Source organism: Monodelphis domestica, chromosome 3 (assembly GCF_027887165.1).
Source record: "Monodelphis domestica isolate mMonDom1 chromosome 3, mMonDom1.pri, whole genome shotgun sequence".
Lineage (NCBI taxonomy): Eukaryota > Metazoa > Chordata > Mammalia > Didelphimorphia > Didelphidae > Monodelphis > Monodelphis domestica.
Genome location: NC_077229.1, coordinates 321611643 through 321628897, shown reverse-complemented (window position 1 = coordinate 321628897; position 17255 = coordinate 321611643). Strand labels below are relative to the sequence as shown.

Here is a 17255-nt window from a genome sequence, read left to right as displayed (position 1 = left end):
TTTCCTTTGTAAATGTCCCTTGTTTCTAAGGGTTTTCTCCTTTGGCCCTTTGTTATTTGTAGTCAATATTGTAGTCTCATATTTTGATTGTGATGCGTTTTTAACTTTCATTTTAACAAATGAAAGGAATAAAGATTGTAAATAATCGGTACATCAGTATAAAGTCCGGTGTTAGAACGCATAGTAAGATCTAAATGTTTTATCTAGGTTAGTTAAAATCCAGGAAAAATTGGACTTTAGACAAAAAGGTGAAGTCAGCCTTATTACCACCTTAAAATAATATGAGAAAAGTTAACTAAATTTGAACATTCTCTTAGTCTTTTACAGGGCCTCCTTGTGTTAAATTTTGTTACTGTGGAATCTTTGTGTACTTGTGACAAGTAAATTGCTGGCATTTTAATGGATCAGCTGTTGAGCTGACTACTGGGTACTTTAGTACTGTGCTGAGGACTCTGAAGGAATGCAAAATAAATACATAAAATAGAGGCCCTGCTTTTAAAAAGTTTAAAATCTAAATGTGGGATCAAGGCACATACAATATAAACTATGTATTTTTCACACAGTAAACCCTTATGGTAGAGTGTGATGACATTGTGAACAATAAAAGTCAGCATATGAGTCTGAAGATCTCTTAAGACCAAGTCCACAATGTCTCTTAGATTTCCCCCTTCCTGTCACAATTAGGCTGGAAGGAACAAACAGAAGTCTGACTAAAGGTCAGGGGTACAAAAGGTACAGTAAGGTCAAGCAAGCCAGCAGTTGAATCTAGAGGAGTCAGCTTCAAAAAGGATACCAAGCAGGGACTAGATCTAGGTGGGTAGTGTCTTTAATCTGGAAGATATGTTTTTATGCTTATTGCTATTGGTGGGCATTTTTAACTCCGCTCACATCTGTTACAGAAATATTGTCTCTTTGTTGATTTTGTTATACCATCTTTCACCATACCAGTCATTCCATCCTGTATACATACTGCTGTCAGACAATTTTTCTGGAGCATAACTTTTACATATAACTCCTTTGCCCAGGAACCCAATGGTTTGTCGCAGTCTTGTGCTTTTCTGAAGCACTAATTATATCATGCTTAATAAATGCTTATTAATTGTGGTAAGTGTTAAATTTTGGAGAAAAGTTGAAATTGACAGAGTAGTAATTTCAGTGAGTATTAATGTCTGTATAGAAAGGTGCTACTGGTGCTTCACCATGCCTAGAGAGGATTGAGGGTTTGGTTTTGTTTTTAAAGCAATAATGAATTTTACATAATAGGTGTTGATAAAACATCTGCCATGTGCAATGAACATTGCATTCTTTTTTGTCTAAATCTGTGATTTCATTAATATATATATACATATATATAGTTTTCTATAAGTCAACTTCTAACAATGTAGATAGGCAGGAGTGCTGAAGTTTAGAATTAAAGAATTATATGTGCACTAAAAGCTTAAGTGATTTGCTCTGCATGAAAACCATGTAACCAATTACAGACATTTGTAAGAAGGCTATTTAAGTTAGGAACATAGTTTATCCAGTGGAATAAAACAAATCTAACAAATCTAGAACAGAACCTTGTCCTTTTTATATTTAGCTTCTTATCGCTAGCATTCGTGCTAAACAACCACAGACTTTGTAGGTATAATAGGTATTTTTCCTGAGGGAATGATGTACTTCATCTATATTTTCAAAAAAACCATTGGTAGAAACTAATCTCTTATGAAGGATAATTCCAGATGATTTTATTATCTCTTCCTGTAAAAATAGAGAAAGTTGGGGTTTTTTTTATTTTTTAAGGAAAAGTTTCATTTTTCCCCCTAAAAGTCATCCTTTGTGACTAGATAATTATTCATGGAATCCTGACAACAGTATTTCCTTAGGCTGTTGTGATAGAAAAGTAGATTTTAAAGTAAGACTCATTCTTAAGAAAGTTCTGAAACATAAGTAGCAAAATCAGAGAGAAAAATGTTTTTATCCTAAGTGGGGAAATTTCATATATCCTACTCTTGTTATCTGCATCACACCTAAAAATAAAAGTTTGGTTCATAACAAATCTATAGAAATTTGTTACTGTGCCTAGTATGGAGGAATAAAATTGTTTAGAGAGGCTACTCATATCCTTTGGTACCTGTTGGACATATGGCTATTGTGAGAAGTTTCTAAGTTCTTTAATGTAGATAAGCATTTTGAGGTTTACTAGGCACTCTTCACATTATTTCATTTGATCCTCATGACAACACTATGAGGTACGTGCTGGTATCTCCATTTTACAGCTAAGGAAACTGAAGCTGAGCAGAGGTTAAGTGACTTGCCAAGGGACACACAAAGCCAGGAGGCATTTTGAGACAGGACAAGTTTCTAACAACTTAATAATAATAATATCATGTAACATTTTAAAGTTTTGAAAGCATTTTACAAACATTATCTAAAGCTACCATATATAGCACCTGATATGTGCTAGACATTTAGGAATAATGTCCCCATTTTACAGGTGAGGAAACTGGGGTTAAGAGAGATGAAGTCCCTTGCCAGAATCACACAACTAGCAAGAGTCTAAGGCTGCATTTGACCTTGGATTTTCCTGACTCCAAGTCCTGTGCTCTTTTGAGTTATGCCATCCAACTACCTCATACGCCTCTTAGAGCCTTCAAGAACTCAGGGTTCAATGCCATCATAAATCACTAGAGTAGGATTTTAGTGACATTTTCTAAAATTTGGCCTAAATTATCTGAATGGCCAACATGCTTATCTCATATTTCATGATTCTATGTGTATTTCTATTGTTTGATTACATTACTTCATTTTTTTTAGGAGAATTCTTATTGATACTGGTGAGCCATCAATACCAGATTATATCAACTGCTTAAAACAAGCACTGGTTCAATTTAACACAGCAATCCAAGAAATTATAGTGACTCACTGGCACCAAGATCATACTGGAGGCATAGTAGACATATGTAATAACATCAATTCAGGTAAGCAGAAAATGCTCATTAATCCTTTTGGGGAAATTGGTTTTAAAGGTCTTGCTTTAGATATGAAATGCTAAGTAAACTATTAAAGTTTTTACTTAAGCTTTTCCTCTTTGCATACAACTTCTAGGTATTATTTAATATTTATATGCCTATTAAATATTCTTATTTTCATATAGAAGAAAGAGAAAAAATACTATTTACTTCTTCAGATCCTTTACTCTCCCTTTCCCTTTACAGAAAAGGAAGATATCTTGCCATTTAATTTAGACTAAAGATTTATCAACCTTTTGCTAAGCCTCTCTAAACTTATCTAAGCTGCTCTTTGAATCACAGGCATATAGCTTCTCACCAGGCCTGTATTCTATGACTTTCTAGTAGAACCTTCCATAGCTTGTATTCTACCAACATAGACTTCAGGAATTCAAAGTTGCCTTCATGTCATAATGAGAGATCAGAATAGTACAATAGTGAAAGAGGCATGCTAGGCTAAAAATAATCTTGGAGTTTGAGCTGAGCTTTTAAGGAAGCTAGAGGGGTAAGGCTCAGTGGATTGAATGCCAGGCCTAGAGATGGGAGGTCCTGGGTTCAAATATGGCCTCAGACATTTCTTAGCTGTGTGACCATGGGCAAGTCACTTAACTCCCCGTGCCATTCTTCTGCCTTGGAACCAATACACCATATTGATTCTGAGATGGAAGGTAAGTAAGGGTTTTTTCTGTTTGTTTGTTTGTTTGTTTTAAGGAAGCTAAATATTCTAAAAAGCCAGTGATTAACACTCTTTGGGTTGTCATTCAACCAGCTACATATCCATCTGGCTTTATCATCTTTTGGACCCATTTATCCATCTTATTTACAAAGATATTTTAAAAAATCTTGTCATATGTTTTACTGAAATCAAGATATTAAATCTGGAGCATTTCCTTGAACTACTGATTTATCAAATTATGACACTATAGTTTGTCATGTCTTCTTAATGAGCCTATTGTGGATTCTTCATGACTACCACTTCATTTTCTATTTGTTTACAAATTATCTATTAAATAATATATTCTGGATTATATCAGGAATAAATGTTAAATTCTGTCTATATAGATTTCCTATTCCCTGTTTTTAAAAATCAGAACACTGACCTGGCTTCTGGCTTCTGAGACTACTCCAGTTCTCCACAGTTCCTTAAAGATAACAGAAAGAGGTTCTGCAATAACATTTTCAGCTTTTCATTAGCACATATTGATCTGGACCATGACCAGCTCACATGTAATATAGCTGAGTCAGTCAAGGAGTCCATTAAGTCCTTATTGTATACCAGATATTGTGCTAAGTACTAGGGGTACAAAAAAAAAAAGCAAAAAACAGCCCCTCTCCTCAAGGCGAATACATTCTAAAGGAGGAAATCCTATATACATAACTAAATGTATGCAAAATATGTACAGTTAGATCATAGGTGATCTGAAAGGGAATGCATTAGCAGTTGGAGAGACTAAAACTGAATCTTGAGGAAAACCAGAGAAACCAAAAGGAAAGGAAAGAGGGCAGAGCATTTCAGGATTTGATGATATTTAGTAAAAAGACAGGGAAAGAGTGTCATGTTCAACAACAAGTAGGCTGTTAGATCATCTGTGGCTGGTGTCATAAATAAAATTCAACAAAGGTAGGTCAAGGCACATTTTTTCCAAGCAAGATACCATTTTATTAACAGGAGCACTACTTACCAATAGAATGGTTCATTGGCTGCCTCAATTTCTAGCCAAAGCCCTTAGAACAAAGGTTATTTATATTTATTTATATATTTATAATATTTATAGGTTTGGGGAAATACAGAACAAAGAACAGAACAGGGTAGGTGAAGTAATATAACCATTTGGTTATAGGATTGGTAACATCATATAGGTGAGGGCAACATGATTGGTTATATAGCTGAGGCATGGGGAACAAAATGATTGGTTGGGAGTTGACAATGAAGGATTAGCAGCAACCCCTCCTGTGACTAAAAAGTATTCATTGTTTGAGGCCACTTGACCGATTTCTTTGGATGACAAGCCAGACATCCTTATCCACCTGCATCCCTCAAGGATAGCTAATTTTCTTGAGGCAATAATAGAACAGAGATTAACAGGAGGACTAGATTTCTAAACTTAACCCATTACAGTTCAGCTAAATATCTGAACTAAATTCAGAGATAAAGAATTATGACTTAAGCAGTTACAGGACAAAATCAATTAATTGTAACCAGGATTAATAATCAAGCAAAATAGATAACCAACTATTCATGTCAAAAAATCTTTGTTTCATTCAGTATCTTGAATAGCCTCTCTGTCATGAAGTAGGTAGGATGGATTCTCTGGAATTATAGTTGATCATAGCTTTAATCCAAAGGTCTTACGACTTTTCATAGTCATTTGGTTGATACTCTTTTCATGGGACTGTGCTTCTATTAATAAAATCATCAAGTCTCTGACCAAACATGTTTTACCCAGTACTCTTTTCATTAGTAGGATTACATCACTCTATTACCATAACATGTGGGGCAGAAAAACAAATCTCTTTTACATAATTCATGAGGTAACTGTTGACTTCCCTTAGCTTCTTCTCTTTGTTAATTCACCAAATATTTGTTAAGAGCCTGCTATGATAGGGTAGGGATTCAAAATGTAATAAAGGAAGGTCCCAACCTTCAAAGAGACTACAAATTAATTAAATAGCATATGTGTGTATACATACATATCCACACACTATATTTGCTCAAATATATACATATTTACATATATACACAAATAGTTATAATACAAATTAGAATGTAGATGCATAGGATATACATAAACCAATTGAAATAAGAAAATTTAAAGGGAGACATTTTAGCAAAAGATCAAAGAAAACATTGTGTAGACAGTCACACCAGAGTTGTGCCTTGAAGGAAAGAAAGAATTTCTAGAGGTTAAATAGGTAGTTCACTCAGGGCATGGTTTGGATTGTGTGAAAGAAGCAGTATGAGGTAAGGCAGGAAAGGTAGGTTGAGCCAGATAGTGAAAGGCTTTGAAAACTAGATTCAAACTTTTGTACATGATGTAGTAGGCACTGAAGAATTTTTAGCATGTTATGAAACCATTGCATTAAGAATATTAATCTGGCAGCACTATGAAGGATGAATTAGAGAGGAAAGAGTCTGGAGGAAGGAAAGCCAGTTAACATTTTATAGCAACCAAGACAAAAGGTAATGAAGGCCTGAATTGTTGTGGTTATTGTGGATGTGGAAGGCTGGAGATGAATGAGAGATAATGCAGTGGTAGAAACTACAACAGTCCATCTATCACCTTCAGTGAGCAGAAGAAATGAAAACACCACCCGTACACCATAATATCCTGCTCAGAATATCTCAGTCATTAACAATGCTGCCAAAAAATCCAGAAAAGCTTCATTCACTCCTATGTGAATTAGCAGAATTGGGAAGTGGACAACAGTTTGATAAACCTAGGCTGGTTCTCAAAGGACACTCCAGGAAGACAATTGGCCATCTCTGGTACCAGGACTCTATCAGAGTTGTTGAAGGAAGAAGAGAGAGAAAACATCACAATATTTACTGTGTTTTTAAGGAATATTTCTAATTTTGAAGTCAGATCAAGTATACTTTTTATAGGCAGGGAGCCATTCTATGGAGAAGAGACTGCTTCTAGATGAAGGGACAAGGAAAGCTTCACAGAAAAGGTGGCATTTGAATTAGGCCTTGAAGGAAGAGAGGTATTTGGAACAAATGACTGGGATGTATCCATTCTTCAGTGGTTTTAGAGAACATCTGGCCATTTCTGATTTTTTAAAACATTCTTATCTTTTATGGATTTTTATGCACCTTTTTTTATGTTTCTTTTACCACACTGTTGATTCTGTCTTCATAAATTCCTTATATCACTCTTCTTTTCCTGATTTTTCCTCTCCTTATTTTATTTTCAAAATCCTTTTTCAGCTCTTTCAGGCATTTTGGGGGAGTTGTGTCCAATTCATATTTTTTTTCTTTGAAGCTTTTCTTGTAGTTGCTTTGATATCATTGTCTTCTTTTGGGTTTGTGTCTCGTTATCCCCCCTTATCATGGTAACTTGTTATGACAGAGTTAGTTTTTTTTGGTTTTTGCTCATTTTTCTAACCTATTTCTTGATTTTTACCTCTATGTTTGTTTGGGCTCTTCTCCTCCTGTGAAGAAGAGGGTACTACTGTCTCAAGCTTCAGATCTTTCTTGCTGCTATGAGTATCTATAGGTTTTTGTGCTTCCAAGATGGTATAATCTAAGGAGAGGTGGGGTCCCTGCTCTCTTGGTCTGCAATCTGGTCTTTACCCTCAGAAAGGGAGCTTGCTCCCCTATAGCCACAAACACTAGCACTCCTCCTGGCCCTGGGACTGTGTAACCAGAATCCCTGCTCTTCTGTAGTCATAATTATTTATGTTCCTTAGAATTGAGATCAGGGCCTCTACTCCCTCCAAGAGTGGCCACAAATACTCTTTTCCTAGGAACCTTCCTGTTCCCATGAAGCAGCAATTGCTAGTGCTTCTTTTTGGCCCTCCCTGGGCTGTTGCCTGGAAATGCATATGAACAATGCAGTAGGATCTTGGCCCCAGCATCACCAAAGAATCCTCTACAATATCCTTCTGACTAGTTGTCCAAACCCTTCATAGCCAATTGGCTGACAATTCCCCAAAACTGCTGCTTCTAAAACAACCTCCCCCAAGGAGGTTGCACTGCACTTGGAGGGAGCCAAACAACAACCCACGTCTAGCCCAGTGAGACAGACCTTTCTTGACAATCTCCTCAGTTCTATTGGACAAAAAAATTGTTTCACCCAACTTTTTATTGGTTCTGTCACTCCAGGATTTGATTTGAGGCATTATTTTAGGAGGAAATTTGGGAGAGCTTAGCCAAGTGTTTCTCTACTCCACCATCTTGGCTCTGCCTCTTGCAATATGTGATTTTTTTTTAAAAAACGGAATTTCTCATTGTCTCCTCCAGCTGGTTTTTGTTGATAATATACTGAAATGCAACTAATTTATGAGGTTGTTGTTTTTTTAAACCTTACCTTCCATCTTAAAATTGGTACTTTGTATTGATTCCAAGGCAGAAGAGTGGTAAAGCCTAGGCAATGGAGCTTTAAGTGATTTACCCAGGGTCATACAGCTAAGAACTGTCTGAGGCTAGATTTAAACCCAAGACCTCCCATCTTTAAGCCTGGCTCTCAGGCTACTCCTACAACCTAGCTACCCCCTGTGGGAGTTTCTATCCTTCAACTTTGCTGACATTGTTGATTTTTTTTATTAGTTTTTAATTAACTCTCTAAAGTTCTCTAAGTAAACCATTGTATCATCTGCAAAAAAGGGTTAGTTTTATTTCCTCTTTGCCTAGTTTTATTCCTTCTGATTATTTTTCCTGTATTATTGCTATAGCTGACATTTCTAATACAGTATTAAATGCTAATCATGATAATAGGTATCCTTCTTTCACCCCTGATCTTACTGGAAAAGCTTCTAGTTTATGTTCCTTACAGATAATGCTTGTTTTTGGTTTTATAAAAATATGTTTTATCATTTTAACCAAAGCTTCATCTGTTCCTATGCATTCTAGTGTTTTGTTTTTTTTAACAGGAATGGGTATTGTATTTTTTCAAAAAGTTTTTCCTACACCTTTTTAAAATAATCATAATTTTTTGTTTGTTTTCTTATTATAGTGTGTAGTATCTGTTACTAATATATGTAGCATATATACAGTATAATTTATTATGCTATTATACTATAATACATTATAATATGGTCAGTTATGCTTATAACTTTCCTAATGTTGAACCAGCCCTGCATTCCTATTATTGATCCCAACCTAGTCATAGTTCATGATCTTTGTGATTTTATTATAGTCCCTATGCTAATATTTACCTTTTAAAATGTACATGCTGAGGAGGGGGGGGGGGGGCAGCTGGATAGCTCAGTGGATTGAGAGCCGGGCCTAGAGATGGGAGGACCTAGGTTCAAATCTGGCCTCAGACACTTCCCAGCTGTGTGACCCTGGACAAGTCACTTGACCCCCATTGCCTAGCCCTTACCACTCTTCTACCTTGGAGCCAATACACAGTAGTGACTCCAAGACGGAAGGTAAGGGTTTAAAAAAAACAAAATAAAGTAAAATAAAATGGACATGCTGGGGCCAGCTAGGTAGCTCAGTGGATTGAGAACCAGGCCTAGAGACAGGAGGTCCTGGGTTCAAATGTGGCCTCAGAGACTTCCTAGCTATGTGACCCTGGGCAAGTCACTTCACCCCCATTTCCTAAGATAGAAGGTAAGGGTTTAAAAAATTAAAAAATAAAATAAATGTCCATTTGGTACATATTATCTTTAGTATTGGTATTCAGTGTCTATAGTAAACATTTTAGCAAAATATCATTTCCCTGCTTATCTCTTTTAATTAGATCTGGTTTTGCTTTTTCTTTATCTGAGATCATGATTGCTACTCCTGCCTTTTTTACTTAACTTGAGATACAATACATTCAGTTCCAGTCCTTTAACTCTTTTGGGTATCTTTCTTGTTTGTTCGTTTTCTTTTATTTTTAATTTTTTTAGTAATTTTAAATATTCTCTTTTTTAAATTTTGAATTGCAAATTCTCTATCTCCTACTATATTTGGCGTTTTTTTGATTAGGTGGTTTATGGTAATATGGGGTTGCTGGGCAAGCACATTGAGCAATAAGGTAATGAGAATTCAGAATTCTTTCTCCCTCCTCCCCTCCACCCAACTTCTGTTATCCTCGTCAGTTGGAGTCAAGCTGGGATTCAGAATGAGTAAGTTGCCTGAAATTTTTACAGATAACTCACTCTCTACATTGTTAGAAACAGTTTATTTTAAGGAAGGAGGGGTGAGGGAATTTGGATAGGAGAGAAGGGTTTAGGATTTTCCCTGATCTATTGTAAATCTTAAAATAAGTAAGTAGAATTATATAGTCTTATAAGAGGGATGTTATTAACAGTTATCAAGGGTCTTCAGAGCCAAGCTCCAAATATCTCAGAGAGAAAATCAGCAACTAAAAGGCAGAGAAATCTCCTTAGCTCTTCCTCCTTAACTATCAGGAAAAAGAGTCAGTAAATAGCAGTTTGTGTCTTCCTGTTTAACTGCTTTTTCCAGGTCACATTCTCCTCTGGAATTTTTCCTTGATGGACAGATCTCCAAGCTTCCATTCATTGCATCTGTTTTTCCAGATTTTTCTACAGCATTGATCTCTTATACTACCCCAACACTACCCATGAGTAAGCAAGCAAAATGTTATCAATTATACATATGAAACCATGCAAAACATATTTTTATATTATCCATATAGCAATTATATTTAAGATTTTTTTCAGAGTTCATGAGTTCTCTCTCTGGAATTAGATGGTATGTTTTCATCATGAATCCTTTGGAGTTGTCTTAGATCATTGTATTGATCAGAGTTGCCAAATTTTTTGCAATTGATCATCATTACAACATTGCTGTTCTTGTATATGATGATATCCCACTTCTCACTTCACTTTCATCAATTTATAGATTTTTTGCCATGTTTTTTCCCCTGTAACAACCTCCTTCCTCATTTCTTAGTATTCCATCACAATCATATTCTACAACTTGTTCAGCTGTTCTCCAACTGATAAGCATCTCTTCAATGTCCAATTCTTTACCACCACAAACAGAGGTACTATAAATATTTTTGTACATGTTTCCTTTTTCTTTAATCTTTTTGGGATACAGACCAATAATAGTATTGTCAGAGGGTATTCAAAGCTTTATAGCCTTTTGGGTATTGTTCCAAATTGTTTTCTATCATGATTAGACAATTCTGTGTGTCTCTCAGTTAAAAAACAAGTATGTTTCTTATAAACAGCCTATTGTCTGATTTCTAATAAATTCTGCTATCCTCTTCTGATTTATGAGTAAATCCTTCTCATGAATATTCACAGTTACGATTGCTATGTGTTTTTCCACATACTATTTTTTTATGTTTATTCTTCCTCTTTTTTTCCCCCCTAGGCTCCCTCTTTAAGGGAGGCCTCTTTATTCCCTCTTTATTCTGTCTCCCACTTATTCCTTCCTTTTCTGATAGCTCCATTCTTTCCAATTTGTCTTTTGGGCAAGATTTGTTTCTATATATATGTATACATATATAATGTGTATTGTAATATTTATAGGGAAAATGGGCAGGATTGAAGATCAGGGGATACTGAAGGTTTTGTAACAGGGAATGGAGGAATTGAAGGGATAGAGGGACTTTGGCTGCCAGTGAAGTAAAAGGAGAGAGATGCCCCCTGCTGAGAGCCTATTTTTGAAAAATGGGGTTCCCAAGAAATGGGGACTTATGATAGCCTAAGGGGAAATCTTCTCTATTGGACTGATGTGGAAGATACCCCAGAGCAGGTAAACATGGACCTTCCTGAGGGGCAAGCCTCCCCCCAGACTTAGGTTGCCCAGCAGGGGTCCAACAAGGACCATTTATAGTTGACTGACTGTCCAGAGGTTCAGTTCCCTCTATGTCCCCTGAAATGATAATCCTCTTATCTGACTGCTGTTATTTAAATAAAAATAAATTTTAATAAAAAGTTTGCATTGGGGAGGTATCAGGGAAGAGGTATTTCCATAGATGAGTGTTGAATCTCTCTCAACTTTTGAGCTGAGGCCAGGCCTCACAGGCTGGTGGATGGTTTCTTTATTCCTGTCTGTGCTAATCTGTGCTAGTTTTCTTAAGTTCAAAGTCTTAGCAGTAGACAGCAAAAAGAAGAAAAGTTCTGACTTTCAGAGCTGGTTAAGCCTGTCTCTTTGGGCTGACGGCTTTAAAAAAGATCACCCTTACAGTCCAAAGTGCTTCCCTTAAGCCCTTTTGTCCAATGAACATGATCACAGAGATCCAGATAGAGCACACAGTTGGGAAATTCAGGAATAGAGCCATTCTATCCAGAGACAGAGAGAGAGAGAGAGAGAGAGAGAGAGAGAGAAAGAGAGAGAGAGAGAGAGAGAAATAGAGAGAAAGAGAGAGAGAGAGAGAGAGAGAGAGAGAGAGAGAGAGAGAGAGAGAAAGAGAGAGAGAAGAGAGAGAGAGAGAGAGAGAGAGAGAGAGAGAGAGAGAGAGAGAGAGAGAGAGAGAGAGAGAGAGAGAGGCTCCTTCCAACTTCCAGGGCCAGGAAGTGAGAGAGTGTCAGACCAACTGCCACTCCCAGTTTCCCCTCCCCCTACCAACTGTCATTCTTGTCAATAACTTCTCTCTAACATTCCAACTACTATTTGTTCCACCTGATTAACAGAAAGCCCAAAACTTGCTTTAGGTTTCCTTTCCACAATATATATGTATATTCTTTCTTCTTTTAAGCAGTTTATCTGTGAGTGAATTTATTTGCTCCCTCCTTGTTGCATAAACTCCTTTTTCCACACCCCATGAATGTGAGATAATTTTCCCCATTCTTACAGTCCTCTCTTTTCTTTCTCAGTGTATTCCTCTTCACCACACATCCCATTCTTTTTTTTTCTTTGAATTTTTTTATTTACTTTTTTAAAATTTAAATTAATGTATTTAGTCAATTTAGAACATTATTACTTGGTTACAAGAATCATATTATTTCCCTCCCTTCCCTCCTCCCACCCTTCCCATAGCTGACATGCAATTTCACTGCGTATTTCATGTGTCCTTAAACAGAACCTATTTCCATGTAGTTGGTGTTTGCATTAGGATGTTCATTTAGAGTCTACATCCCCAACCATATCCCCTGAACCCATGTAATCAAGGAGTTGTCATTCTTCGGTATTTCTGCTCCCACAGTTTTTCCTCTGAGTGTGGATAGTGTTCTTTCTCATAGATCCCTCCAAGTTGTTCAGGATCACTGCATTGCCACTAATGGAGAAGTCTGTACATTCGATTGTACCACAGTACCAGCCTCTGTGTACAATGTTCTCCTGGTTCTGCTCCTTTTGCTCTGCATCAATTCCTGGAGATCATTCCAGTTCCCATGGAATTCCTCCACTTTATTATTCCTTTGAGCACAATAGTATTCCATCACCAACATATGCCATAATTTGTTCAGCCATTCCCCAATTGAAGGGCATCCTCTCATTTTCTAATTTTTTGCCACCACAAAAAGTACAGCTGTGAATATTCTTGTACATGTCTTTTTCCTTATTATCTCCTTGGGGTACAAATGCAACAGTGCTATGGCTGGATCAAAGGGCAGTCTTTTAGCACCCTTTGGGCATAGTTCCAAATTACCCTCCAGAATGGTTAGATTAATTCACAACTCCACCAGCAATGCATTAATGTCCCAACTTTGCCACATCCCCTCCAGCATTCATTACTTTCCATTGCTGTCGTGTTAGCCAGTCTGCTAGGTATGAGATGATAACTCAGAGTTGTTTTGATTTGCATCTCTCTGATTATAAGAGATTTAAAACACTTTTTCATGTGCTTATTAAAAGTTTTGATTTCTTTAACTGAAAACTACCTACTCATGTCCCTTGCCCATTTATCAACTGGAGAATGGCTTGATTTTTTGTACAATTGGTTTAACTCTTTATAAATTTGAGTAATTAGACCTTTGTCAGAGGTTTTTTTATGAAGATTGTTTCCCAGTTTATTGCTTCCCTTCTAAGTTTGGTTGCATTGGCTTTGTTTGTACAAAAACTTTTTAATTTGATGTATTCAAAATTATTGAATTTACATTTTGTGGTTTTTTTCTAGCTCTTGCTTGGTTTTAAAGCCTTTCTTTTCCCAAAGACCTAACATGTATACTATTCTGTGTTCACATAATTTGCATATTCTTTCCTTCTTTATATTCAAGTCATTCACCCATTCTGAGTTTATCTTGGTGTATGGTGTGAGATGTTGATCCAAACCTAATCGCTCCCATACTGTCTTCCAATTTTCCCAACAGTTTTTATCAAATAGTGGATTTTGGTCCCAAAAGCTGAGATCTTTGGGCCTGTCATCGACTGTCTTGCTGAGGTCACTCACCCCAAGTCTATTCCACTGATCCTCCTTTCTGTCTCTTAGCCAGTACCAAATTATTTTGATGACCACTGCTTTATAGTATAGTTTGAGATCTGAGACTGTAAGTCCTCCTTCCTTTGCATTTTTTTTCATGATTTCCCTGGATACCCTTGATCTGTTGTTCTTCCAAATGAACTTTGTTAGGTTTTTTTCTAATTCAGTAAAAAAGTCTTTTTGGTAGTTCAATGGGTATGGCACTAAATAAGTAAATTAATTTGGGTAGAATGGTCATTTTTATTATGTTAGCTCATCTTACCCATTATGTTAGCTTGATGTTTTTCCAATTGTTTAGATCTAGTTTTAATTGTGTGGTGAGTGTTTTGTAGTTGTGTTTATATAGTTCCTGTGTTTGTCTCAGCAGATAGATTCCTAAGTATTTTATATTATCTAGGGTCATTTTACATGGAATTTATCTTTCTAATTCTTGATGCTGAGGTGTGTTAGAGATATATGGAAATGCTGATGACTTATGTGGGTTTATTTTGTATCCTGCAACTGTAAGGATAATTTTTAGGTTATGACCTAATCTAAATTATTTTTGGTTGCCAGGGAATATCCCAAATAAAATATCCAATTCAGTTTTCAAATATATGGTGGTTTAATTAATATAGAGGGAAAAGAAGGAGAAGGAAGAGGGAAAAGGTGTAGCATTTCTCCCTATACCTCTCTGGCCTGTGCCAGGGGGAGTTCAAAGTCCTCCCCTATGGGGTCCCTGAAGAAGATTAGTGGGTTTTTAAGAGGATAGTGTTTGGAAGGGAAAAGAGAAAGAATCAGCCTAAACTCCAATAGAGCTCAGTAAAGATGACTCACCTGAACTAAGCTACTCAGCTTTGTCCAGTATGGTATCAAAGAAAACTCACCGGTAAACCCGGACAATAGCAGCTGCCACCCAAGATGCTGAAAAGCTCAGAATGCTCTGCCAGCCACCTCTCCGCCACCAAAGAGGCCGGAGAGAGGAAGAGACACAAAATATATTGGCAGTTTTTACATCATTCTCCTGCGTCTTACATCTACCAAATGTAGTTTAAGCTTGACTTAGGACAGGCCAGGGGTCTGTCAGTTGTTTCTGATTTATCATTTGCTAGCACATGTCTGTCATAGGCCATCCTCCTAAATACTTAATCCTTCAGTATGGGTGTAGACATTCCTGTTTTTTGTTAGACTAAGTAGGGTGGAGTAATCTAACATTCACAATCCCTCTGATGATGATTGGGAGACTAGTCTCCCCAGTTGATCACTAAACATAATCATGCTGCACCTCCAAATTTTCTAACTGCAGATGCATACATAATTTCACCTTCTAAGAGGAAACTACAATAATTAGATAGAAGAAAGAAACAGATGGAAGACAGACAGCAAAACCAATGTTTGCTGGGCACATTGACAAATACCAATTAGGGGACAGTCTCCTTTTGGAATAAGAGTACACATTCAAATAAATGTTCAATCAAACCTCAGTTCAATCAACCACACCCAAAGTTCGTTCTGGATCTTCTTGATGTAGTGTAGGTTTTCTGGCATATTTCTGCAACAGTTCATTCTCTGGATTTAGGATTTAGTAAGCTTCTTCCCTTGAAAATCTTTTCTCGAACAAAAATTCAAAATTTTGGATTTTTATTAAAATATAATCGCCGCCGCCCTGAAGTGGGTGTTAAGAAACATCCAGTTCAGCTCAGGATGCATGGTTGAGTATGGGGGTATATGAATCAATTATCAAAAGAAGAGAAAAACAAAAAACATAAAGAAGAGGAAAAAATGGAAGAAAATTAAACTTTTGGGAGAAAGGAAAAAAAATCAAAATAGAGCTTTATTTGGGTTTAATAAATTTCTAACAGGCCCTTATATTAGCGTCCAATTAAAGAATTTTCTAATCCCACAACTCTGTAGGACAGAATGCAGTAATATTTCACTTACCCATTTACAGCCAAGACTACAGGAAGTTGTCATGAGAAAGAAAAAGAACTAGAATTTTATTTTGATAGGGAAGTGTCATTCCTTGGTCTGATTTTTGTCATTCTCAGGGATATGAGGAGCCAGGATGATAGTCAAACTTTGGTACTTGTCTGAGTACTTCACAAAGAGTGTAGGTACAAGGAAGTCCTACAACATATGTCAAGTGTCACAACCTCAAGTCTCACACTAGTTTTTTACCTGTGTGCTCTTTTTGGCACTATTCAGGTTAAGTCTGTGCTCTTTCTTTTTATCCCATTTCGTAGAATCAGACACAAACATTAATCACAGTCCCATAACATTTTATCAATAAATGGCAGGTGCCACAGTTGAAAGCCTTTGAGGAATGCATTAATATTACAGCAAGTATATGCATATACTTGTTGTAATATATATATATACATACATATATATTTTTTTAAACTTTTATTACTGCAGAAAAAATAATATTAATTGTATGTATCTTTAGTACACAAAATGAGAAAAAAGGGAGGGGGAAATATCAAATATTCTAATCAAAATAAAAGAAAAACAATAATAAAAATAAGGGGGAAAATCAAGAATTCAATGTGTTCTCGAAAAACAACATCCACTTGTCAATGGATGTTAATATCCAGTGCATGTGATAGGATACAGTCAATCAGTCTCAACAGAAGATGCTCTCTTTACATGTGATCAATGAATCCAAGAGTCCTTCTCTCCAGTTTTTATGGATGTTGGAGTAGTTAACAATATTTGGAATGGCCCTTCCCAGGAAGGCTGAGTTGCTCCAATATGCTGGAAATTGTTAATATACACCTTGTCTCCTGGGTTCAGGTCATGAAGTGAAAAGTCTAGTGGTCCAGCTTGTACTGCAGCTCCGGATTCATGGAGTTCATGCAATTTGTGCTTTAATTCCTGTATGTAGGAAGCAATAGTAGTATCTCCCCCTAATAGTGATGTATATGCAGGGGATAAAGACTTAGCCTGTATAGGTGGATGTCCAAAAAATATCTCAAATGGTGAGATGTGTAGGGCTCCTCTAGGCCTTCTTGTAAGATAAAATAGGGCCGGGGGAGAGTTTCAGGCCATTTTAAATGGGTCTCAGTGCATAATTTTCCAATCATAGTTTTAAATTCTTTATTCATTCTTTCAACTTGGCCTGAGCTCTGGGAATGATGATATGGAACGTGGAATTTGGGAGTTATCCCCAAGCAATAATATATCTGATTTAGGACAGAATCAGTAAAATGACTTCCTTTATCTGAATCAATACATTCTGGCAGGCCAAAGCAAGGAATAATCTCTTTTAAAAGCATCTTAGCAACAAAAGCCGGTG

General features: G+C 36.5%; 1 protein-coding gene across 1 annotated transcript in view; it reads left to right on the top strand.

Annotated features, from left to right (window-relative positions):
* The window catches only part of LACTB2 (lactamase beta 2), a 69999-nt gene that overhangs the window by 816 nt on the left and 51928 nt on the right, over positions 1–17255 (top strand). The window contains exon 2 of the mRNA XM_001378480.5: positions 2800–2963. Within this exon, the coding sequence (XP_001378517.1) occupies positions 2800–2963 (164 nt within the window). The remainder of the gene's footprint in view (positions 1–2799; positions 2964–17255) is intronic.